This window comes from Lepidothrix coronata, unplaced genomic scaffold, assembly GCF_001604755.1.
Source record: "Lepidothrix coronata isolate B3197 unplaced genomic scaffold, Lepidothrix_coronata-1.0 Scaffold68, whole genome shotgun sequence".
NCBI classification, from domain to species: Eukaryota; Metazoa; Chordata; class Aves; order Passeriformes; family Pipridae; genus Lepidothrix; species Lepidothrix coronata.
The window spans coordinates 2,576,009-2,602,215 of NW_016690248.1; the positions used below are offsets into that span (position 1 = coordinate 2,576,009).

Genomic DNA, 26,207 nt, shown 5'->3' on the forward strand with positions numbered 1-26,207 from the left:
GTGTTACAGATCATCTTGGGATTGCATTCTTTAAATTCTCATTCATCAATGACACTGGTTTAGGCCAATTTAAGCAGTAATGATCATTATTTCTCATAATGAGCTTAAGATGCATCTTTTATATAACTTGAAAGTTTTAAGTGATGTTTTTCAAGTATATTCTCTTTTTAAACATTTTAAAAAATGTCTCAGCCTTTTCTTAATTTAATCCATACATACGAAATACTCACTGACAGCCTATATCCTTTTCTGGTAAGTCTTGAACATTTACAAATCAGTTTCCATACACACAGACATATTTATGCTTATTAAATAAATACCTTACAGTACAAGAAATCAGGGAAGTTTCAGAAGTACCTTGAAACTGTTGATGAAAGCATATCTTACCATGGATGTAAGTGAAATAGCTGACATACTCTATTCAGCTAATGCTTCACTAAACCCTCTGAGTCACACAGTGGTTCTACGTCTTCTCACAACTAGTTTTAGTTGTCTCTCACTAGAACAGGAGGTTTTAGTTTCCCTAGTTTACAAGATAAATTAGTATCAAGACAAAAGAAGCTTAAACTCTCTTTTTCTGTTTCTTTAACCCACCTTCTGTCGGGGCTGATTCGGTGCAGTAACCACAACTGTATTACATATAGTCAAAGCTATGAAGAAGTCAAAAACGTCACATAGTTCTGGACTCAGATGGGATAATGGCTGTTCATGGCTCCTCATGACCTCCAGATGCTTTGCACATTCATTCACCTTTTCTAACAACCTTGGGTCAGGTGTGATGTCCTTTTCCTAAGAATAAATAGCAGTGTTTAATATTCAGTGATTCTGCAAATTTCCAAAGCAGCAACAAGAAATTAAAACATCCAAAGCAGTGTCAATCTCAAGAATTTTGTAGTGGCTTTACATCACAGAGCAGAGGTGGGAAGAACTGTAAGACACCCATTCTAGACAATAAACAGTTAACAGTGAGCCTACTGGTAGAAATGGAAATGTGAGTAATGTGTTACTAACTTTTTCACTACAGATAATTTTAACAGCAATATTTATCTACTTTGGAGGGAGTGGATAGGAGAAGAGTTACATACTAATTTTCCTCCCTCTCTCCTGTCTAATTCAAGACATATATTATCTATTACTAAAGAGTGGTACACTACAGAGACCAAAAGTGTGGAAAAAATAGACAGCAATGACATTTAAAGCTTGGCCTTACATCAGAACAATAAAACGAAACCATGTTCGATTGTTTGTTAGAGAACAACAACCGTCCACACATTTGAAGTTAATTCATGTGGGTTTTTTACATTGAAACACAGAGCACTTTCAACTTTATTTCATCAGTACTTTCCACTTATTTAATATATTTCTTGTGAGAGCAAACTCCAGTACTTCTTAACACAGGCAGAGGCAAAGATACAAAAGATTAAACTGATCTAAGCCTCTTTTCTCAGTAGAATTTTATCTCCTGATGCTCAGCAGTTGATGAATATGAGTAACCACAGAACCCGATGTGTAAAAACTGCAGCTTGGAATTTTATCAAAAGAGCTTACTCTTGACTGAAATCAAGAAGTTCCATCAGTGCAAACAGCATCTTTCAATTGTCCATATTTGTAATTTGCTTTAAGGGTGAATTTGTGTTAACAGTGCAACAATGCAAAACCCCTAGATAGACAAGATTTGGCTTCCCTCCTCTCTAATTACCATTCAGCTCATGTAAAACTCCTACAGAATTACAATAGTATAAAATAAACAAAATGAAGTTGCAAGGACATTAACTCACCATCATTTTGAAATGTAAAGATTTTTACTTTTTAAAATACAACACATGCAAAAGTTTGATAACCACTGAAACACAGTAAAAATTATGTTATGGTGTATGTCAACAGTGTCTGAGAATTGAAATACATAGTGTCCACCCAAGCACTTGCTAGTTTTAAAATCCTCAGACAGAAGAGAAAAGAGGCGTATGCAGAACAATTAGAGCCCTTGACCTCAAACCTTACGCTACTTTCAGCTTCTGTAGATAAAAGCAAGGCATAAATTTTCTTTCCAAAATCAAGGTGTAACTAAAACCAAAGGTTTCAGATTGTCTTTACCTTCAGCTTGTTCCCACAGGAAAGGTATTTAGATAAGATCTATGCCAACGTTTGATTGTTTTTGTACAAACAGCTGTGACTGCAGAAGCAAAAACACCAAAATGAAGTCTATAAGAAGTACAGATTTCTTTACCTTTTTTTTTTTTTTTTTTTTTTTAGAACAGAGTTCTATTAAAAGATTCAGGACATTGTGCATTTAGTTCTCATGACTTACCATTGGGCTACTGAATGCAGTGTGCTTTGAGAGTATGCTTGCTCTTTTTGCTTCAGCTCTGCTACCTGTGCGCCGGTGGGTTCTGGTGCTCTGGCTCCTGTGTATTACTTTGATGCTCTGATGGCTGCAGATACTATCGCGCTGGGATAGAGTTCCTCCTTTTGGGGCTGCCTCATCTTCCTCAGAATCAGGTTCTTGGTACATTGCTAAGCGCTTGGCTATCAGTAAAAATAAAGAGGAACAAATGTGGCTTAGAAGGAGGGAGAGGGACATCATGACTTTGTTCAACTGATCCGGTTTTAATATTATACTGTGCTTTCACAGTAATAATGAATGATTCCGTTATCAGGAGATAACAAAGTGTAGTCTTAATTGAATGGTAGTATCTAATGGAGGATACAGATAACATAATTAGAAATGTAACACAATACAGTGTCTCCCTTATCATCACACTCTGAAAGGCAGTTAGGCTTTGCAGTAATTCACTGCATTCCTACAGACTATTCCACAGCTCTGCCTGATGAAATCAACCAACTAATTTGGTCTTCACTTGCAGTATGAGTAGGAAATAAACAATCCAGAAAATTTTCCTGTCCTTTCCAACAGAATACAGAAATTTCACAGAAAGTATTTTCCAGCAAAAATGTCACATCTACCAAGTACCAGTTAACTGACATCTGAAATGTCCTCGGAACAACACATCTACAGAGCACTACTGCCTTTATTTTATATACAGAGATGAGCTACAAACAGTATAAAAAGCCTTGTTCAAGGTCAGGGCAATCTGTTGCAGAGTGGAGACATGAACACAGGTTCTTGAATCCTAGCCTAGTGTTAAAACTACCTGGGAGTCTGTCCCTTTCTCTCTGCATGACAGGCAGGACAATGCAGCATGTAGTAGGAAAATGAGGGTACCCTCACCTGCTGCAACACTTGTTTCTATCGCCATTTGCTGCAATGGCTTACACAGAATAAAAGAGTTTTTTCAAATGATGTATCTTAGATGAATGCTTCCTCAGTCAAGAATCCAACTAAAACAATGTTAACAAACCAATTCTGGCAGTTTGATATACAGAAATCAAAAAGAAAACAGAAAGAAGAGGTATGAAACAGCTGTGGAATCCTGCCCGTCTAATGACAGGCTCTGTTTAGCTCTAACTGACAGATAACATATTTTTTCATTCCTAAAGACCATGGGCATTCATTAGGCAGACAAATGCCACTTTAATGAGTATCTATTTATTCCTTCATTATGTATTAATTGAAAGGCTCTTCATTATACTTTCAAAATAATCCACACTATCCAGATATACAGTACAAGTTACATACTTGTGGCTCAGCTTTGTCTTCCCTCTCTAGAGTAACAAATTAGATCTGGCTAATAACAAATTATAAATCACTAGAATGTAGGTTAATTATTAAGGCATTTAACAAAATAAAAGAAAAAAATTCTTTCAAAATACTTCCTGAGAAAAATCTTGCATTACATAGGGTGAGTTTGGCACAGGATCACTTTTAACGTAGCTAGCTTTACGATCAAAGAAAAACCCATCCTCACCATGCACTACAATTTCCAAACATGTTTTAGCTGTCAGACAGCAGTTGGAGGAGTTGAAACCAGACCACACACAGTACACGGTGATAGTTTCATCAGTACAGTATCGTAAATCAGAGTTTTTTTCAGCTCCATTTGGAATATGTTAGGCTTTGTCTGAAATATGGGAAACGGGAGAGTTTACCAGTGCTGGACATGAATGCACACCTGGTCGTTGCTCTAACTAAATGCCCAGGTATGCAACATCTTCCACTGCACTCTGGCTCCTGCTGGCAGAAAATTCAGACAATGGAGGTAGAAAGAGCCATAGACATAGTTCATTCCACCTGCACAGGTTGCTGCAACTTCTTGCACATACTTTGGGCTAGCACAGTTCTAAGCTGTCCTAGGACTCCTGCCCACTACTTTCCACTTTGTTCTGCTCTGTAAGCCTCTATTCATTTTCCCAGTGGAAATGAAGATCCCTATACTGTGAATTTAATTCAATTGATGATAGGTTTGTCTGTATAAGAAGGAATCTGCACCAAGGACCCAAAGTGATCTGCAGCATATACTAAGCACAGATCCAGGCCCTCGATCAAGATGAGAGCCAGACTGCTCACTGTTCCCCCCAGTATCACAGGTTCCTTTCAAAGAAAACCCAGGCATTCAAGGAAGAAAGGAAGGAGGGAGCCATGTGGACATCACAGTGTGTTTCTTTAGGATGATGCCTCAAAAACCAGAATGCAGCAGAACATTGAAGGGCTTTTGTCCTTCTCTGCACCGGGGAGGTATAATGGAGTGCACATCTGGGGAGATATGATGGAGTGTACATCCTGGGATGAGGCTTGTGTGAGGGCAGTGCCCAGTCCAACAGTGCAAGCACTGCCTTCATTATCTTCTGCAGGCTCCCAGTTACATGCTGCAAACTCCAGGCTGAAAAAACATTGCTCAAGATGACACATCTCTAATGTTTTCTGCACTTTACCAACATTTAAGATTTAAATAAATCATAGGAAAAACATTTTTGTGCCTCATTTTTACTAGGGCTCTCAGCAGCAAAATCAGTCTTGAGCAGAGTCAGCACGATGTGTGGACATGGCTTCTCTGAGGAAAAGCATAAAAAAGGTTTGTATTTGCCTTAGGGATAATCTTTTCCCTGTAGATGCTAGACATTTGAATGGTACACTGATAGAATGTTGTGCTGCTGCATCTCATAACAGGTAATATTCCCTGGGAAAAGACTGGCTACAATTACTTACTTCAGCTTTGCAAAATGTGCTAGCCAGTTGGTCCAACTTCTTTCTGAACAGAGTTTTTAAAAAAAGGATATATTTTCTTAAATTATCATACCTAATTTAAGCTTCTGCTCTGAAAACACGTATTGAAATATAAGACCTCAAAGATCCTGAACTGAATCATTTTATTCCATGTATAAAAACTCCATGGTTAAGCAGAGAATGCATTTCACGTACAACACATTGTTATGCTTGCATACCGTATCTCTGGATTCCTCATTGCTCTTTCTTCTTTCTTGCATTACATCTAAAAATATTTTGTTTATACAACACAGCTGCTGTTTCCTAATGCAGCACTCATCTTATTTATTAGCATTATATCAACAGCATAGTCCTTTTTAGTCTATGTAATAATACCTATCTCTTGCTCTCTATATAGGTTTTCATTGTAGCACATTGATTTAATTGTTCCTGCCATCGAGAAAAAGGAGGAAAAGGGGTAGTATGAACTAGACTAGAACCTCATTTAACCAAGTCAAATGTAATTCTTTTGATACAAATGGTGTTATTTCAGTTTATACCAAAGTAAGCTTGACAACAAAAACCAGGCCTGAGCACCTTTCGACATTTTCTCAAGTGCTGTCTTACATATTATGCAGCAAGAATTAAGAAGTTTGAAGAAATAATGAAACCCGGTTCAATCATTATGCTACAGTTAAGGTTCATATTGCTTCAGCTGTGCATAGAGTGCTTCTTTGGGAACATGCTGCTCTCTCCACCCACTCAGCCCTCTCCAATTCAGAACCTTTTCCTGTGAACATGATAACCTGAAAGACATTGTTGTGGGATGCTTTTCAGTTTCAGCACTGAAAATTGATGTCCTTCAATAGAGTTTCTTATTAAGGGCAGAGACACAAACAACTTTGAAAACACAGCAATGCAATTCATGAAAGTCAAATTTTACTATGCTCCAGTTAATTTTATATTTATGGCATAAAGAAGAAACAATAATTAATACTTATTCCATTAACTCTCTTCCATCTTTCTGAAGGCAACAGGAAGCTATAAATAACACTTCTGTAATAGTTGCTAAGTATTTGAAGATACATTCTTTTATTTTAAAACCCCATTTCTTTAATTTCATTTTGACTTTGCTTTTTTCTGTTTTATCTTCCATGCCTGTGTTCTATGACAAGGCAGCTATGACAGATACAGGGGGGATCTGTTGCCTTGGAATTTTTGATTTTTAATTTTTATAGGTTTTAGAAATAGTTTTTTAGTGAATGTAGGTTTAAGAAGTAGCTGTATTACATCCCTTACCCTTTAGCATACTAGTTACACATATCCAACTCTATTACCCCATTCTATATCAATTCCCCCTAAATTCCAGCAGCATATTTAGTCTCTTTTTCAAGGCAGGCCTTCATTCTGTTTAAGAACATCTGCACCCTGGCCTGGACAACAAGATATTACTCAGCCAAAGCAACCTTCAAACCCAGAACTTTGGAAAGCCTCCAAGGCTGAAGAAGATGAAGATGAGGAAGAGAGGGTCCTAAAACGCCCCCAGACTCAATTCCCGAGGGGAGGGTCGGGGGGCGGAACGAGTCAAAGGCCGGGGGGTGGACAAACAGGGATCAGATGGACATAATTATAAAAATTGTAGCACCTGGGTCAGGAGGCAGGTGCCTGAGCCTGAGCGGCTTCATTAAAACCTTCCCTTATCTTACCTCCTCCTTAAATTGCCCTGGAGTTTTTTTTCTCCCTGAATCTTTTAGGCAACAGTTGCCACACAGCCAGATGTTCCACTGTCTAGAAACATAGGATCAGGAAGCTGTAAAGAACTGTCCTTCAAGCAGAATAAAATGGCAGACCTCCTAAACCAGAATAATTCAGCTGTCAGTGCGTGGGCCCTATTTCACTATGGGAAAATTCCATTTTGCCTCAAACTGTTGAACTGTTACTAAACTATCATGAAGTAAATCTAGATGTGCAGCACTTACTCACACCACCGCACCACTTTATTTCCTAATTATTTTGTAAGTGCAAGCTTATTTCACTTTGAAGTGCACTCTAGTGTCTACATAAAGATTCAGTCAAGCAGGAAGCATGCTATAAATTTGTACAAGTGTGCTAACATAATCTTAATTCACTTTTCAAGAACTTCCCTGTAAGGACAAGTCTTGAGATCAGAAAACACCAAGATTTCCCTTCCTCTCACCTCTTGGCATTAATAACCTTAAGTCCTTCATTAAGAACCCTTTACTCCATTTAGAAATAGAGACAATTCCTTCTTTTCTTGAAAATTTTCAGAAAAATTGTCAGTGTAGGTATATGCTTAGAGAAAAGTATTCCTTGTCTCTAAATATGAGTTATTCCGGTTTTTATAGGATTTAAAATGGGGCACTCCCAGTGTGTTCTACATCTGCTCATACTAATCCTCTCCTTAGTTATCAATGAAAATTTTTCAAAAAGCAATAAAAAATGTAAAGAGAAACTACAAACAAGTTATACAGAGTGCCTGAAGCACCCAGTTCTGCCAAAGGTTTTGAGCTTTCTGGGGAAGTCCTAAATGGACTATTCTGGTTTCTGAAGACTGTCAAATTGTAAAGGTGGCAGGTAAGTCCCCTTGGAAGCAACAGCTGCATTTACAGAAAAGGCTTTTTCAACTTTTATGCCTTTAAAAGAAAAAAAAATCAAATTCTCCAGCATGGCTGGAATATGCAGTCTATGTTCTCTTGACTACACGCAAAAAAGAAAGTTCCACTACAAACAGGCCCCCAAACTAAGAAAGAGATTTTTTTAACATAATGCACTTTCCTATGAAAATTACTTGCTAGCCAACCTTTATCAAGAAAAGGTAGAAAGCAGAAACTCTTTCTTAGATTTCGTGATTAAGAAACTTTGCTAGGCAAGAGAAAATCACCAAGGTTTTCATCATCTGCCTTCATTCCTATAAACTTCTCTTATTATTATGTTGTCTAGAGTTTTTTTTCATAGTCATTGAAAGGAATGGGGAGGAATTCAAAGACTGAAGAATTCTGGTTTTTCAGATTTGTGTGGTTGTATTCATGGAGATTCAACTCATGTTTTGTCAACAGTTTAATACAATGGGTAGCTAAAACTAGAAAAACAGAGATCACATCCCACAGGCAAGAGTGTGATTAATTCAGCATCTGGAAAACAACTAGGACAAATGTCAGGCCAGGACCATCTGGTTGTAGCAACTTTCATGCAACAACTTTCAGAAGCACCGTCAGTTTTTGGACTTACTGTCTCTGGAATTAGCACACAGACTTGGGGCATGGCCAGTTCCAAGAATTGTTAGAAGCTGTCTACTAGCCTGAATGGAAGAACTAATGGAATGGCCATGCAATTTACCATATAGGGAAACAACTCCTTCGTGTTTTTTGTGGATTTTTGTGGTTGTTGTTATTATTGTTGTTGTGCGGTTTTTTTGGTGTTAACATTCATTTGGGCTAGAAGGTAGTACTAATTGGAAGAATAATTCTGGGATTTAACCAGAGTACAGTGCCAATGGGCATTGCATAAATACCCAGGACATTTATGAATGGGACGATCATTCTTCAACTGGAGAGCCCCATGACATATCTTGCTCCTGAATTAACACTGCAAATCAAGAATAACCTTTGGAAGAGACCATAGAGCAGAATTAAGAACTCAGGTCACACAGACATGAGGTGAGAATTCTCTTCATCTGTATTGAGAATTCCAAACCACAGAGATATAGACATGTATTGGAGAACCATCACAGACGAACAACAACAAGCCTGATAAATTACGTCCCACAAATGCTTAATTTTCTCCACTACCTGTAAGGTTATTGGATGACTATCTTCCATGCAAATAACTACAAATAGGTCAGTAGAATCCCATCCCTATCAACATAGCCTCCCCAGGACCCAAACATGCAGCATGAATTCCCATATTTTGATCCAAATACGTGCATAATCCACCACCAAAATACTGTGACTTCAACAGTGATGAATATTTTATAGCGCTTGCATCATGGAACTGTCGGTGAGTATGCTCAAACTTTCTCCTACAGCCTTCACAAGCATTCCTGGATTCCTCTTCGGCACTAAGCTCTCACATAGCAGTACCCATGAGTAATACTTTGTACTACCTCCAGTTGGCCAAGAGATTCTGTCCCACAATAGTGCAATTTATTGTCCTCTATTATTCATGTTTTTGTCATCTCTTGTCTAGACTAAAACAATGCAATACTCCTGCGCATACCACAATCAGCCTCATAAGAAACTTAGAGCTAATAGAGAATTCTGGAGGAAAATATTTTCTTCAGCAAATTCATGAAACTGCCCCTTGCTTCCCATACTTAAAATAAAATATTAAGTCTCGCTCAGGGTTTCAGTTTTTATTTTAGAAGAATGCAATTGCTTCAACCCTGCATAAGGTCTGCATAAGCCTCTGTGATGAAAACCATGATTAACATGTCCGTGTCTGATGCAAAACAGAACTCTCCCTCACAATCATAAAGCTCACCTTTCACATGGGGAATCTATACAGCTTTGTGGTACAAATTTCCAAAGACCACTCAAGAAAAAGACATGCCACCTCAAACATGCCAAACCTAATACAGCAGAGCGTATACCTTCTAAGTAGCTCCCAAACCCAAAAAATTGTGCACTGCACACACAGGTAGAAGAAGAAGGGGAAGGACCAAGCTACATTTAAGGGAAGTCACGTGCCTTGCTTAATGCACTAGTGGATGGAACAGAGATATGCTGATGATAACTACAGTATAATAACAATGTCTAGGACATAAAAGAATGGGATAATTTTTCATAACTGTGAATAAATTTTAGGGAGAAAAGCTTATAATGCAGCATTAGAGAAAATTTATGAAGGTTATGCACAATTTGTTGGTTGAGTAATTAATAGACATGCAGTAGGCCTAGATTATGCTGAAAAAAACGCTTCAAAAGAAAAGTTCCAAAGTGAAGAAATTTCAGAGCTCAATCTGCCAGTGTAGACATAACTGTCCCCCCCTGTGTGTGTGCATGGTGCAGCCCCAGAATATAGGGCCTCCAAATAACTTCAGAGAAAAATTTGCCAGAAAGTCTTACCATGGGGAAAAAAGGTGTGCTACATCTTACCCTTGTTGTTTGATATGGCTGAATGGTGCAGTTATAACTGAAATTTCTCTCCCAAAATTTATGCCTGAGGCAAACATCTGGCATGGAAAACTTGAACCAAACAGTTAAAAGTTTAGTAAAGCTATCCATAACTGAAAACAGGATCTTATCATGAGCAGAGCCAAGCAACTGGAGTAAGAGGCACTGCTACCCAGCCATAGCAGAATAACAAACTTAGGCCAAGGAGCTCAGAACAAGGATATTTCCATCCAGAGCTATCTATTTTTACAGTAGAAAATGACCTGTTATCTTCAGCTTTTGAATCATGATTGATGTACAATAATTTTAAACTAATTTCTTAATCTAAAGCACTGCTCAAAGTTTCATTCCAAGTAACAAACCACCATTCCTGAAAAAAATACTCATATAAGTGAAGAAAGACACAAGATCGTCTTTGAAATAGATAAGAAAAGACAGAGGCATTTGACTTGGTTTTCTTGCATATATGGCAGCCTTAGGTCTCTTGTTAAGTGAAAGATTTTAGAATTTTCTAATTCTTGAAATCTTCAACAAAACCTCAGGTGCAGAGCAGGATGGTGTCAGTTATAACATATGCCCCTATACATATGAGGAAAATTCAGATAACTCTGGTATAAGACACAGAAAAGCAGCTGACAAATCATTTGCAGGTAAGCACACGGCAATGATATGTTGTTAATGCACACCATAAAACTAGAAAGAGCTGTGATAGATAGACATTTTCTATCTAAACAAGAAGGTTTCATCAGCAGAAAAAATAACTTATGGTTATAAAATCAGACTGCAGAACTGAGCTAACAAAATACTTGAAGGAAGAATAGTTTTCATTGTGTTATTAACACTGATTATAGAAAACATAATCAATAGAAATTATCACCATTTATATAAAGAATTACAGAGAAAGATCTACTTTCTGTAGAGGAGAAAAAAAGAATAAAATACTGTGTAAAGGTACTGTGTATAAATGCTGTGTCGATTTAAAAATTGTATTTGTCAAAAGTTTTATAGTGACTGGAGTTACAAGAAAGCCCAAACACAGCCAAAGGTGAAAAGAATGACTGAAAAAAGAAATAGTTTATGTATTTATTTGACACCTCTGTTTGTGTGAAATTCACTCTTCTTTCACTAACATTTATATTGCAATCTGAAATCATAAGAGGAAAGCATGCACAAACTAAGATTTCTGTTAAATACATTACATTTGAAGAAAAAAGATCCGAAAACTCAACACTCAAATTCAGGAGCCTCAGTTCAATCTACATATTAGCTGATGACACCAAGCTCTTAAAAATGCAGTGTTTCAGTCAGAAATACCATCTTTCTGCACTATTTCAGTTGGCAATACCATAATTCCCACAAGGAACAAAGTACACTCGGAAATTAGCATGAACAAGCAAATGATCAATGGCAAGGAAGAAGTAAAAAAGAATTAATATTCAGAGTGTCACAAGCAGTATCAGGAGTACAGCAACATACTCCTGGCTCTAATTCTTCTCTTTCTTACCTACTGTGCAGAAGTAGGAAGTCACAGCTTCTCCCTGCTTAATTCTTTTCTGTAGCACTGGGATAGTAACACTACCCAAACATCCAGTTTCTTAAAAAAGAGTGCCTTAACTGTAAGGTCTCAGTACTACTTTAAAGTAGGAGAAAAAAAAGAACAATCCTTGCATAATCCGAAACTTCAAAATATCTTGTTCCAATTTGAAATCTTATCATCTTTCTAAAGCGTGTTTTAGGTTTCCCAGTCTATTTTTACTCTCTCTTATTCTGTATCTTATTTGTAAACTGAAATTCTGTAGTGGTCTTTGAGAAAACTTTCTAATAAGTGATCTTTATATGTTGCGTAGAATAAGAAACTTATTTTTTGCAAATGGGAATGCAATATTGTAGCTGTCAATATATTCCTGAATACAGACTGTGATTTGAAGAGTTAAGATTGATTATTTCAAAAATTATAACAAAAAAATGTTGGAGAAAAAAATCCACAAATTACAAACAAATCACAAAATTGGAAATTAGTTCAGAATTTTAAAAGGGTGATGAGGTGACAGGGTTGACAGGGGCAACAATCCTAACATTTCCTTGTGACAAACAGTGACTTTTTACTGTTTCAAGAACCTGATACTTATAGATATTCTCTCAACTGCAGTGTTCACACAGCAGTGAAGAGACCTTGAGACAGACACCTGTCACACAGGAGCACTGAAAAGAATCTGACAAAGGTAACATAAAATATGCTGTTTGATCAGATTATGTTTCTTGTTAGTATGTAAACCTGCAGCTTTGTTTACATTTATTTTGCAGTACAAAAAGATAATCTCATTCCATGTTTCAATCAGACGCTAATCTGGCCGTATGCTTAAAGCTGTTGTTTTACACTGTATACTTCAAACACAGCAAACGATTGTGATACCAGTAGCACTATTTAATTTGCTTAAATTAGCCATGTGCTCAAGTGCTTTATTACATCAAGAGCTAAAGCCAGGAGCTTTAACTGTCTTGACAACATACTTGTACTAGGTATTACAGAATTCTCTGATAAGATTGTCATTGCTAGCTGAACACAGCCACCAAATTACTCTAATCTGAAAACAGCTGTTATGGAGTTTGCTGAGTGTGCACATGTGCAATTTTTTTTTGTTTTTCTTTTTGATTTAAGATTACAGCAACTTTTATAACTACTTCAGATTGCCCAAGGTACAATTGTTAGATAGAAAACAAGACCATGAGCTCACCGTTATCATCATGGGAATACTCTGTTCCAGAAACAGTGCATCTTCGGAAAACCATCTTGTTTTCAGTAAGTGTCCCAGTCTTGTCGGAAAAGATAAACTGCACCTGCCCTAAGTCTTCTGTGATATTTAAAGCTCGGCACTGCAGTTGAGAGTCTGTTTCTTCATCGTATAAATCTTTATCTTGATGAATAAAGTATACTTGGCAGATTTTAACTATTTCAATGGATACATACAAAGAAATTGGAATCAAAACCTAGAATACACAAAAGGAAAGAATTAGGAGAAAACAGAAGCAAGGATACAATAAATTATTAAAGCTTGTTAACTTCGTACTAAACTAGAACATAAAGAGGCTATGTACTTTAAGCATCTACTGTAAAGTTACTATCATGTTTGAAAGAGTTTATTTTCAGTGTTAAATGAAGAAAATCTGTGGTGAGTTGCAGAGCTGGAATGCATTATTATGTCTAGAAGGTTGATTATCAACACTTGGACAGAACCAAATCTTTTTGAGGCTAATAAACTGAGCTTGAAACTAGCTGGGGAAGGAAAAGAAAAATAAAAACCTCAAGCCAAAACAGAAAATACAGTCAGAATACTGCAAATGTAAAGGGACTGAATAAATTTGGTCTGCATAAATAATAGACTGTTTAAAGATTCACTTTGCAGGAATAGGAGAAACAAAATGAGAAGTGCTAATCTCTCCATAGGAACAATTTCTTTGGTCTGCAAATTATTTGAATGAAGATCACATCTCATAATTGCTGCAGAAAGAGAGGTGAAAAATTTTCAACTGTTTCTTGAGGACTGTCAAATGAAATAATTTAATTTGTACCTGAGTTTTCCTCTGCAGATGTTTTTTCAATACAGAAGTTCCTGAGTGCATACCTTACTTAGTTTGCTGAATTAGATATGAGGGATAAATTATAGCATGTATGTAAGTGGCAAATGTAGTCACTTAAACAGAAACTACAGTGAAAGGTAGATGTTTAAAGAATTCTGTTGTGAATTTTCTTAACCAATATCATAAACCAATCCTTCAGAGTAAAAAGTACTTTAACATCCTTTTTCACTCCATTTTATAAAGGAGTTGCTGCCTCCAGTAAAGCAACCTCTTCGAGTGTCCCACTAGGCAAACTTCCCTATGTCCCAGTGACATGAGATTCTACTACCTCTCTTAACTTACTGCCACCTTTACCATTCAAGATATTTCTTATCAGGACCTAAAACTTTTAACAGAGTTTGCTATCTGGCTGTGATATGGATTTGCTAAGACCAGTATATTTGGAAAGATGTTAAAAAAGGATAAAATTTTTGTTCATACCGGGACATTGTACCCAAAGTGGCATCCACAGTCTTAGAGGTGTTGTTCCACAGAGGGTAGATAGGAAGCATAAAGCTTGTTTTACCCCTGCAGGACCCATTGCATCCTCTCTTCCTATTTGTTTAAAATAAAATACAGAATCACAGAATGGGTAAATTTGGAAAGGACCACAGTGGGTCATCTGGTGCAACCTCCCTGCTCAAGCAGGGCCACCTCAGAGCACATTGCACAGGATTGTATCCAGACAGTTCTTGAATATCTACAGTGAGGGAGACGCCACAACCTCTCTGGGCAATCTGTTCCAGTGCACAGTCGCGTGCACAGCAAAGAAGTTCTTCCTTATATTCAGGTGCCTCAGTTTCTGCTCGTTGTCTCTTGTCCTGTTATTTGGCCCAACCAGGAAGAGCCTGGTTCCATCCTCTTGACACTCTCACTTCAGATACTTATGACTGAAGCCTCTCTCATCCGTCTCTTCTTGAGGTTAAACAAGCCCATCTCCCTCAACCTTTCCTAATATGGGAGATGCTAAAGTCCCTTAAACATCTTCATAGCCCTCCACTGGACCCACTCCAGGAACTTCATGTCTCTCTTGTACTGAGAAGCCCAGAACTGGACACACCACTCTTAATACAGACTCGCTAGGGCTGAGTAGAATGGCAGGATCATCTCACTTGACCTGCTGGCAACGCTTCTCCTAAGGCACTCCAGGATACCATTTGCCTTAGCTCCAAGGGCACATTGCTGGCTCACAGATAGCTTTGTTGTCCAGCACGACCCCCTCTTCAGAGCTCTCTTCAGAGCTGCTTTCCAGCAGCTTGGCCCCCAGCCTGCTCTGGTGCCTGAGGTTTTTCCTCCCCTTGTGCAGGACCCTGCACTTGCCTTTGTTGTATTTCAGACAGTTCTTCTCTGCCTCTCTCTCCAGCCTGTCAAGGTCCTTCTGAAAGGCTGCACAGCCCTCTGGGGTATTGGCCACTCCTGCCAGCTTTGTGTCATCAGTGAACTTGTTGAGGCGGCCTCTGCCCCTTCATCCAAATCATTGATGACTAAGTTAAACAATACTGAGCCCAGTATTGAACCTGGGGGGGATACCACTAGTGACAGGCTTTCAACTAGACCCTGTGCCACTGATTACGACCCTCTGGGATCTGCTGTTCAGCCAGTTCTCAGTGGATTTCTTTTTAGTGCTTGATTTGCTTCTTACATGCCTTAGTGGTAAAAGGGATACTACACATACTGCACATATGTAGCTTTATTACCACAAGCTATGAACAGAGGTGACAGCACGTACAACTTGATTACCTGGAAAACTATGATCACTGTCAGAAATAAATATAATGAAGCTAAAACAGGTGATAAATATTTGCCATCAGGCCCTGGAACATCAAAAATTGGTTTCTTCTTTTCACCATATTGCCATACCCATAGACCATGACCTGCAGAAGAATTGAAAGAGAGAAAAAAGCAAATTGACTCCAAGGAAAAGTGCTTATTGTATGAATTTCTTCTTAGAGCTATGTGGGAAATTGGTGTTTGTTTTCTACTATTCTGCATGACTTCTGCAAAATGCCCCAAACCCATGTCTTTTTCTGCCTTGGGATTTGGGGTTTGAGAAAGGTGTTTGTCTGGCCTTAAAGACAGCATGCAAGACTCATTTCACATAACTTTATCCAAATAAATTGAGCTGGCTAGTCTGAGTTAGTAGTTTAGACAATTTCTGTAATCACCAAAGAAAACTACATTTCTTCAGAAAGTGATTAATTTCAGTGATATTCTGTGTTTAAATAAAAGAACTCCACTGACTGCACTAGGTCTATCACTAGTCAGCTATCACTAAACTAGTTTCTGATGGATAAAGCCAGAAGAGACTTTAATTTTACTGTGTGAATCTTGTCCACCACATGTACAGAACTAATGAAATAACAGCATCAGCAGAATCAATAGCATGGAAGCTGAGGAATGAAAAACAGAAAAATACTGAGCTGTGCTCAAAACATTTTTTCAATTGATTGTGCTGATAACTAAATAAAGATAAGATTGTTATTATTTCAGGAAAATTACGTTCTTGCTAAAGGGACAGAACGTTGCCTTTTCCAGTACAGCACTAAGATTTACAGTCCTAAAAATTCTAAAATGGTATGCCTGACGCTTTTAAGGTTAAAAAAGGAAGAATTCTGCCACAATAAGATGCATTCAAACTATTTTCACTATTTGTCAGAAATTAGAAAAAAAGGACAAAGGTCTACTTAAAAAGTAATCTTTTGTAAGCCACCTTTGACAAGATCCCTTACGTCTTGATACAAAAACCCAGCATTGAACTCTTGAAAAATAAATCTGCCAAGTGAGCACATTATTTTGTCCTTATACGACCAGTATGAATGGATTACCGTCATGTCTTTATTGACGTGTATATTTTTACTCTTGAGACCAAAAATCAAAAGCTCCACACTGAGAATGACCTACATAAAGACTTGTTTTATAAATATCCTTAGATTTTCAAAAGAATTAAGAGTTGTATCTCCACTTACAGTTTCTCAACAGAAGCTACAAAAATTGCCTGACTTCTACAGAACACAGCTTTTAACGTCTTGAAGCACCAGGCATCTCTGGTTTCCAAGGGCTCGAGTAAATGTCTTTCCAGCTGTCTGTGGTTGTTACCACCTCCAGCAGTTTGCTCTGGCCCTCTGCTGGTGGCTTCCAGCCTTGTAGCAGACGGGACACAAGGGAAGGCACCCCTGTCACCTACCGTGCGCCAACTCCTTCCCTTCACATTCTCGCCTCTCAGGAGTTTCAGATGAACTGAAGCCGCTCTCAGGGCACACCCCACTGCTGCTGCTCTGGGGGCAACACCTCGGATGCAGTGGCAGAGGGGATAGCTGCAGGCAGCGGCTCCCTGCAATTGGAACCTAACCATGATACTTCAGCCTTGCAGACTGGCTGCCCGGCACTGAGACACTACAAAAGTGTGTCATGAACTCAGTGGAAACAAATATGCTGGGTGATTCACAGCTGGAAATACTCATCTTTAAACAGTATTTAACAATACCTGGAAAAAGGCACACAGAGATATATTTAAATGGCATAAGATTGTTATTAAGCTACACCATGGTTGTTAGGAAACATTCTGGTGTTTATGCCATATGACTCACATACAAACATTACAGAACACACAAATATTAAGGACATGGAATTCATATGCCATACATAAAGAGTAATTTTGGGTGCCAAATGTAAAACTCAATTCCTCCTTGCAAATGAATAGAAAAAAAAAGGTCTGAAGAGAATTAACCTGAACTCCAGCAGTTCCTTTAAGCACTCCAAGAAGTCTAGAGAGTATTCTACTTCTAATTTATGCAGACTTACACTTTTACTTATTTCTTCTATGTTAAAGCTGCAGCCTTAGGGATAGCTTTTCCATGTTGTACACTGTGCTCTGGATTTAATAAATAGTACTGGGTAATAGCACTGTGCTAATTATGGTGATTTTCTGCTCATAAATTACATTGTTGACTGATTAATGGCATATTACACTCCACCACCTGTAATTTCGATGGGAGTACACATAAAGTGGGTTTTTTTGGACTTGGCATTCTTGAATGGGTAGTAGAATCTAAGCCTTCAGATCTCTGTGCTAATAGCATATATTCAATTGACACTAAGAAGCTGTTTAGCTTATGTATCGACACATTTTGATTTCAAAGAAGAAAACACAACAAAAATTAGCATGGAAGTAGCTTTATGGATTTCATGTTTTGGCAGATACTAAGTGCATGAATCCCAAGACAGTGTGACACTTAAATTCCTATTTGTAAAGAGCACTTACCAATGGCAGAGAACAGACACATGATTAGAAGTATGAGGACACACCAAAGGACATCAGCATTCATCTGTCTTTCAAGCTTACTGCGTTTGTAACGTGGTCCATTATTATTTAACAAAGCTTTTGTCTCATGCCCTGCAGAAGGAATTGCATCAAATGTGTCATATGGAATTTTGTTATTATTTTAAGGAAACTATAAAAGGGCAGAATCTCTTAAGACAGAAAAACAGCTTTTACCTGCATAGATTACTATTCCTGCAACTTCTTCTGTATTTCTAATGGTACATCCACGTAACAAAAGATTATCTTTGAACAGTCCATCCTTTTTTCCACTTTTATGTATACTACAGAAAGTTTAAAAACAGAACAAAACACAGAGTATCAAAACATTAAGCTTGTTAAATCATACTGCTCTGTAATATAGCAAGCCCAGGAAACATCTTCAAATTTAAGAAGTCTTTTTCTATCTGATGGCAAAATATTTCCTTAGATCTTCCTCCTGGGAAGATTTTCTGTCAGATTTTGAAAACTGAGAATACTTACCGAAGGATCCCTGACATGCAGCCGCCCAGCTGGAGCAGCACCAGTTGCTGTTAGATATACAAATGTACTGGACAAATGCTCACTAGAGATATGCAGGCCAAATCGACAGCATGTGTGCAGCCTAGCTAATGCTTTGAAAATGCACTGGACTTCCTGTGCATGTGCAAACTGGCTGAGCAATCACAGTTAATCCAGTCCACCTAAAAGCAGCTGTGCAGTGGATATGATTAACCCACTATTCACATGTTCTTACCAAAGAAATCCTAGAAAGAAATATGGTGAAATTGGGAAAGGACTGCTTCAGAAGCAGCAATACTAAGAAAGATGTGCCAGGGATAATATGTATTAGTTCAGTTAAAAAGGAAAAATATTCCATGTATTCATCAGCACGGACAACAGAAATTCCTTTCAGAACTGTCTCACCAACTATCTAAGAAAAACCAAAATCACCTGCACCCTGGTGATTCTTGTTGATCAACACCAAAACACATGAAAAAATATAAAGAGTGACATTTCCACTACAACTTATTAACTACTGTGTATGAACTGACAGAGAAACACAGAAAACGGCCTTACGAGACTTAATAGGGAAATGCTAAACAATAATAACAATCAAAAAACGATATTAGAATATTTTTAAGGTAAAAAAGACAAACCAAATAATAATTTCAAACCATTTTAAAATGAATAAAATTTCATGTAATCAACTGCAGTATCCCAATACCTCAGAGAATATTAAAGCAAAGTCTGAAATGTTTAAATGTTCTGACCTCACTTTCAGGCATCAAAACCATCACACTTTCAAAGTCTAAAAAATGGACTGCTATAAAAAACTAGCAAAAGCTGGGAGTCCAAGAGAAATCCTGAAAAGCACATGTGCTATACTAAAATTAACACTGTGCTGCCGCAACACTGAATTTTATGTCTACCTGGATTTGAGCACTTAAAATTGTGTGTCCTCTGAAATCTGCAAACTGGTTTAAAATTGTGCTTTTTTTTATAAAGATGGAGTTCTTTTTATTTGCTTCCAATTTTCTAAGCCTTCACACCTGCGTTACATATTTATATTTTTTTCTGTTAGACTCTTTTTGTAAATGAGGACCAAAACTCTAGCTTTAGTACATACTGCTAGGATCTCAGGCCTAAGAACTATATCAAATATCCTGAGATATGTAAGAAGAAAAGGTTCACATTGGTAAATTCTTTATACTTATTCCCAATCTAGTAGGGCTACTTCCAGATTATTCTGTAACGCTGATTATGCTATGTAACCTCAGTGGTCAATGCTTTTAGTGAGCAGAATATACCTGTAATATATACACATATTTATAAATAAGTTTATAAATATACATACATGCATATACAGTCTTTTTTAGTTCAGTGCAATATATTATACCCACCCTCTGCTCAAAAAAAAAATATATTAAAAGCATTGGTGTTTCGACAAGTGTGCTTAGCTTTTCACTTTAGAGATGGAGAAAAAGCATTAGGTTTGACAGCTGAGGTAGCTGCAGTAGTGATAAGACTAGAAATGACCAGAAATGGAGAAGGAAGAAGTAGATAATATCAAGTTTGCAATTCTAACACAAAAATGAAAGGTGGCTTTTTCATCAGGAGAGAATTTCCCCTGCTCAGCCCATCTTCCCTGCCAGCCTCAGATACAAGAACAGAGGTTTTACTTCTGTTCTCTTCAGCAAACCTCCTTAACCCGCTGCCTCACCTTTTGCCAAAGAAGCTTCAAAAACTGGGGGCTGCCCAACATCCCTCTTACAGTATGCCAATAGGTGTCAACTCGTCTGGGCCTAATCTATGCAAAATAATTTCTTAATGATTCCATATTGTCAAAATTACATTGCTACCAAGATTCTGTTATTCCACTGCTCTTAAAAGCTGAATTTACATTAGCCTTTCTCATAAATCATGAGGATATTTGAATTCCCAATAAAGTCTCCAAATGATTGTTATGATTCCTGTTAATAAATGGGACTTTTAAAAGATAAACCTACTTAAGTAGTAATTGCTCTGGCTTATAATTTTATAGCCTTCATCAAGTTTTTACACTTCACAGTAACAGTGGACTGTGCCAGGTATATTGCACATGGCAAACTTTATATATAATTAATTGCTTATTTGTTCTTATTATCTCATTTTACAAAACTCCTCCAAAGCAATGGTACAACATCTGAAATTAACCTGTAGGTGTCAATACCCCAATCTACTGCCCTGACCCACAGGCTGAGTCTTCTGACCACATCTCATCCTTACATGCACTTGGTGCTGCTTTTTACTTTTCCATATCCAAATGAAGTCAGATAACTTAACTGTTGCTCATCAGATCTTTAGAAAACAAGGGTGAAATCAAAATCTAGGAGAAAGAAGCTGGCAGAGGCTGGAGGAAACTCTTGTTTCCCTCTTGTCTACAGTCATGCCCAGTGACTTGCTAACAGAATATATATATAAGACAGTTGGGCATTGATGCTAAAAGGAAGAAAAAATTATATACATAAAGATCTGGATTAAAATAGTAATGAAAACTAGAGCTAGATAAAACTGCTCATTTTGATAACAAACCTGCCAATTCTACAACTTTATGTCTGGGTTCAGAGACGGCCTAGATCCCATTTCTAGCCCGGCAGGTTATAAACTAAGCTTATTACAAAAGTAGAATGGTCTGTTTTCCCCTATCTGGATTCAGGCCAGTATAAGTTATAGGCAAAGAAGGAAAATTTTCTCGGTCATTATTTAAAACAGTGTCCAGCTGAAGCCTCTCAGATGCCTGGAATGCAAAGGCTAAGCTGTGAGGAAACGCGCTGGCAAGTGCAGGTGCAACGCTTTTTCTCTACAATTTCTCACATGGATGACACTGCAATGTGTAGTATCCAAGCATCTAAAATACAAATGCACCACAAAGTAGGAGAAATGGGCAGATCAGATGCAGTTAGCTACTACTACGCTACAGTACCCTGAAAGTGTTTGTATAGAAGTAAGAGTTTGGGTTTAATAGGGCAACACAAAAATAAGTCCAATGGTAGCTCACTTCAGCCTTCTATTATGTTTTTCCTTGTTATGTGTTTACCAGCATTAAATAACAAGGAAATGTATCAAACCTATGTTCAAATGAGAGTATTTTCTTTCACTTTTTGTTTTCTCATCTTACAAAGCAAATGATAGAGCTAGTATTACTTTCCAAGGCTTGACACTCCCAAAGAAAATATTCAACAATCTTAAACATAGTTTCAGTGATCAGTCAGAAACTTCCTGACTCTAAAGTGTGATGAAACTTAGTCTAGGTTGTTTTGTGGTTTTTTTTCCAGAAGAGGTGGCATTACTGTAGCACACTAGAGAGACATCACTGTGTATATATATATATATATATATAAAATTGTTTTTCCTTAAAAAAACTATAACATGATTTTATATCAATTTGGTTTTGATATGACAAGCTTTGAAATAGAAATACACACATGTATCCATATGATTCATATTCATCTTCATGTTATTATTAATATCATAATTATTATCATTATTGTTACAATTCCACGCTATACCTATTTAGGTATGATTAGATAAAATTTTATATCCTTGTCTAATAATACTTTTTTTATTTTCAGAGTAAAGCTGAAAAGTCAGAATGCCAACTATGACTTTTCTTTTTCCCTTGCCCATATACACACAAAAAGGTAAAAACATGATTTTAAGGCCAGTTTTGCTATTTTTGAAAGCTGGCACGGGATTTTGAATTTTTGCCATGCATGCTGGCTAGACCCATACAGGCAGGGGGCATGTTAGGTTTTATTCTATTCTTTTTACACAGAATACTTCTTATAGGGGAAATAAAAGTGAGGGAATATGCTTGGGATATCTGAAGGTACAGAAACTGCAAAGCAGTATTAAAGCAAACACCTGAGCAAAACTGGTACTCTGTCTGTGTGTCTGCACACCCCAACTGTGTTCAATGCAGACCGTGGCAATATAGCTGAAGAAGTCATATGCAGTCACGTGCTTGCTACGCTTTTGCAGATAAAGGGTAGGGCCAAGCCCATCTCAGTGCATTTTGCAGTATTTTTACATTTTTTTTTTAATATTGTGTCTCCTTTTATTCTTGCCTGCCTGTGCTACATTGGTTACCTGTAGTGATCGTGTTTCAGAAAAATTGTGGGGAACAAAGTTTTTTACATGTTTAGAGCACACATACACAAACATTTCTGTTCCCCAAAAGATTTGTCAGCACAGACATTAGAACCAAAAAGCATTTCATATTTCAAACAGAAAAAAAAAAATCTTAGTCAAAAGTGGAAACTTACTAAGTGGTCAAAACTTCAAGCAAACTTTGGTAGTAATGTCTCAGCACAGCTTTTACATATGGATTTCTTGACAGTCTATTATTTCATGGCACTCCTATTTAAATATCTCAGTATTATTTCTTTTCAGTTGAGCTATTATTGGCTGGAAGCTATCTGAACCATTCTTTCAAGCAGCAACCATTGGTAAGACTTTGAACAAGAATTAAGATCTGAGTTTAACATGGAAATGATATGTTTCAATGCTGTATGTTGCTACTGTATGATTTGAAATAGATCCGTGATTTCATTATACTAATGAAGGAAATCTAAAAAGGGGGAGGGGAAAAGCCATCTGTGATAAATTAGAAGACTGAGAATTTATTTGCTGAGGGGTTGGTCTCCACTATTTACTTCAAACGGCCCATGGTCCTTCAGCTGTAAATCTCTTGTAGCATAGCTGATGAGAGTTGGAAATTACCTGTTGCTTTCTGTCATATTCAGAATTTGTGTCTTTTTTGCTGTGTCAAAATATATTCACATCATTTGTGAAACAATAAAATATGAAGAAGATTAAATATAACCAATATTGAGTAATAGCCATCCAAAAGATAACACCATGTTTTCTGCTACATAAATGGTTCTGTAACTTACACGCCACAGGCCTTTTCCATATGGAGTAAATAAGTAAAAATATAATGAAAAACAAATTTACGCATATTTTCTATGGTTTTCAACCTCTGCTCAAGATTTTGGGGACTAAGATTCACGCAGAGTGTGCTAGAAAAGCTGCCACACTTTCCATTTTCATATCTGGAAATCGCATTTCTGCAGTACGGCAGGCTCTCTATTAATGGAGACAGTTACACACCCTCATGCAGTAATGTCTAATACTAAACTTTTATCTTTACATGATCTGTAGGGCTTTGTGTTGCTAAATAAAGGAACACGTTTTCCCACACTACAACTTGCTGTAGTTTCAAAGAAACTGTCCTGATTTACACCAGTTGACAGTACATCCTACACAATCTGTGACATCTGAGAGTAGTAACTGAGGTGGTAAATGGTACCACTATAAAAAACTTCCCAAGTTCCAGCAATTTACCTTGTGACATTTACAGAATTTAATACTGTTTATCACTTCTAATCAATATGGGTGGGAAACCATTGTATTTGAAACACAATTATTTTGTGCTTAACTCTCTTCAGGCAAATCTGGGCTCTCTCCATGTGGTAACTGTGTGGAAAAATAAGTTTGCAAGAATCCATCTCCTAAGTCACCACAATCAGCTATGTTACAAGCAAAGTGCTTTGCACATCCTAAAACATTTCTTTTGGAGAAGGACCGATTGGCCAGATATGAGCACCCAGTTAATGCAATTCTGTTTGTTTAGAATTAAGTCAAGTGGGCATAGGTGATGTGGTAATGTACAAGTACATCCATCATGTGAGCCAATAATTTTTTTTTTGTCTGAATGAGAAGAAAAGAATAATACCATAGCTGGAGAAATATATGATTTTCCTCAATGACACATATATTAAAAGAAACATGCAACAGATCCATCTTCATAAAAGCAGTGTCCAACAAATTGTGTTTGTTTGTTGCCTCTCTTGGACTGGTTTTCTATTTCCTCCCATTTCCAGATGGGCTTTTTTTGATGCATGGAGGGAAGGGAGAAGAGTGTCTGTAACTGCAGTGGGTTTATGCCTTCATTTCTAGAGTGTAAACTGATTGAAGATAACAACTAAATCCATCCTAAGGAATGGAAACGTGAGGCTCCCATCTCACCTTAAAGTGGGGATCCTCTACAAGGGCTTTAAATATGCAGCTCTATTTAGATGCGAAGATGATGCAACTTACATAAGTCAGTGCAAAACAAACCAGCATTTATTTTATTCCATATTAGAGAAAAAAAGTGTATACTGAAGGATATTATATGAAATACTCACATGTAACCTCGAAACCTACTTAAGTCATTGTTTGGCTTCTCACATTCAATGACACTGGTGAACTTCAAAGGGTCAAACTCTGAGTCCTGGAATAATAAAAATGTTAATTACTTAGAGCAAATACTTGCAAATTATATCCAAAATCTCTTTCTTTTCTAGTTTTTGTAATATGTTAAAGTCCAGTTTTTTTTCCAAAGGCAATCAAAGCAAAGACATTGATGACTGGCGCTGAAAACCAAAGGGACCTGAGAAACAAAATATCCCTTACAAGGATGACTTTTTTGTTCTGCAACTGGAAGATGTGAGTTTCTATAAGCATTAGATAAAAGACGCTGAGCCTGGCAATCAAATGAATTTGGTCTGGAGTAGAAAAATGAAATTTACCTGGGAAAGCTCAAAATTCAATAGCATCATTATACTTCATGTTCAGTGAAGCTACTGAAAATCTAGGACAATATAAGTCAATATACTGCCAATTACGGCAACGCTAATATGAGCTTTTGAAATATTAGCAAGACTTCTTAATTGCTTTATGCCAACAGAGATAAATGAATCTACTACAGTAAATTACACACATATAGCAGAATACCTCTTTCTTAATTATCACTTAAAAACATTCTTGATTGTCTAGCTCATTATTCTGACGCTGGTATTTTTGCTGACTATATAAGTTTACCTGTAGTTAGCACCTTGTTGTGTTTGAGGAAAAACATCATATCAAAGCATAATTACTTTATTTTGTTAAATAAAAATCAAGGTTCTCCTTTCTTTGCCAGATCAAACAAACTATGCAGTGAAAGCAGAGATATCTGATCCTGGTGCTGTGGAGAAGGCTGTCTCCATCAACAAGGACTACCTTTATAAAGCTGCTTTGCATCACACTTAAATAAAAGAACCAATTGTGTATTATCATATTGCTAAGCTCTCAACAGTGCTAGGATTTCATATCTTATGTTTCATAATGGTTTTTCTGAGCAGCTGTAGATCCAACCACTACTTTTTAGAGTACACTTGTGAGACTGAGAATCACTAACCAAAGGGCAAACACAATCTTATTGCCAGCTTCTCTGAAACACACAGGTGCCTGTTTTTTTGATATTGACTCTACTCAGAAGAGGTGAAAGAAACCAGATTTTAAATTAGAGACAAAAGAAACTAGAGGATATGTCAGAATAACCACTGGCACCCTCCTTTATTCTCCTACCAGTTACACCTGGAAGAACGACAGACTTACAGTATACAGGAGACAATTCGAACCACCCACGCCTGACACTTTTGAAAATCTTTTCTGTATTTTCAAGAAACAAAAGATGATAAAGAGAACT

At 37.2% G+C, this 26,207-nt stretch overlaps 1 protein-coding gene across 3 annotated transcripts in view; it reads right to left on the reverse strand.

The window, feature by feature from the left end:
- Window positions 1–26,207, reverse strand: part of ATP10A (ATPase phospholipid transporting 10A (putative)) — a 112,336-nt gene that overhangs the window by 26,510 nt on the left and 59,619 nt on the right. For 2 of the 3 annotated variants that reach the window (XM_017818517.1, XM_017818519.1), the window contains exons 3-9: window positions 24,883–24,968; window positions 18,347–18,453; window positions 18,113–18,244; window positions 15,592–15,725; window positions 12,969–13,221; window positions 2,309–2,526; window positions 595–789 (exon numbers count right to left, since the gene is read on the reverse strand). In XM_017818517.1, the coding sequence (XP_017674006.1) occupies window positions 595–789; window positions 2,309–2,526; window positions 12,969–13,221; window positions 15,592–15,725; window positions 18,113–18,244; window positions 18,347–18,453; window positions 24,883–24,968 (1,125 nt within the window). The remainder of the gene's footprint in view (window positions 1–594; window positions 790–2,308; window positions 2,527–12,968; window positions 13,222–15,591; window positions 15,726–18,112; window positions 18,245–18,346; window positions 18,454–24,882; window positions 24,969–26,207) is intronic. The other variant, XM_017818518.1, reaches the window with a different exon arrangement.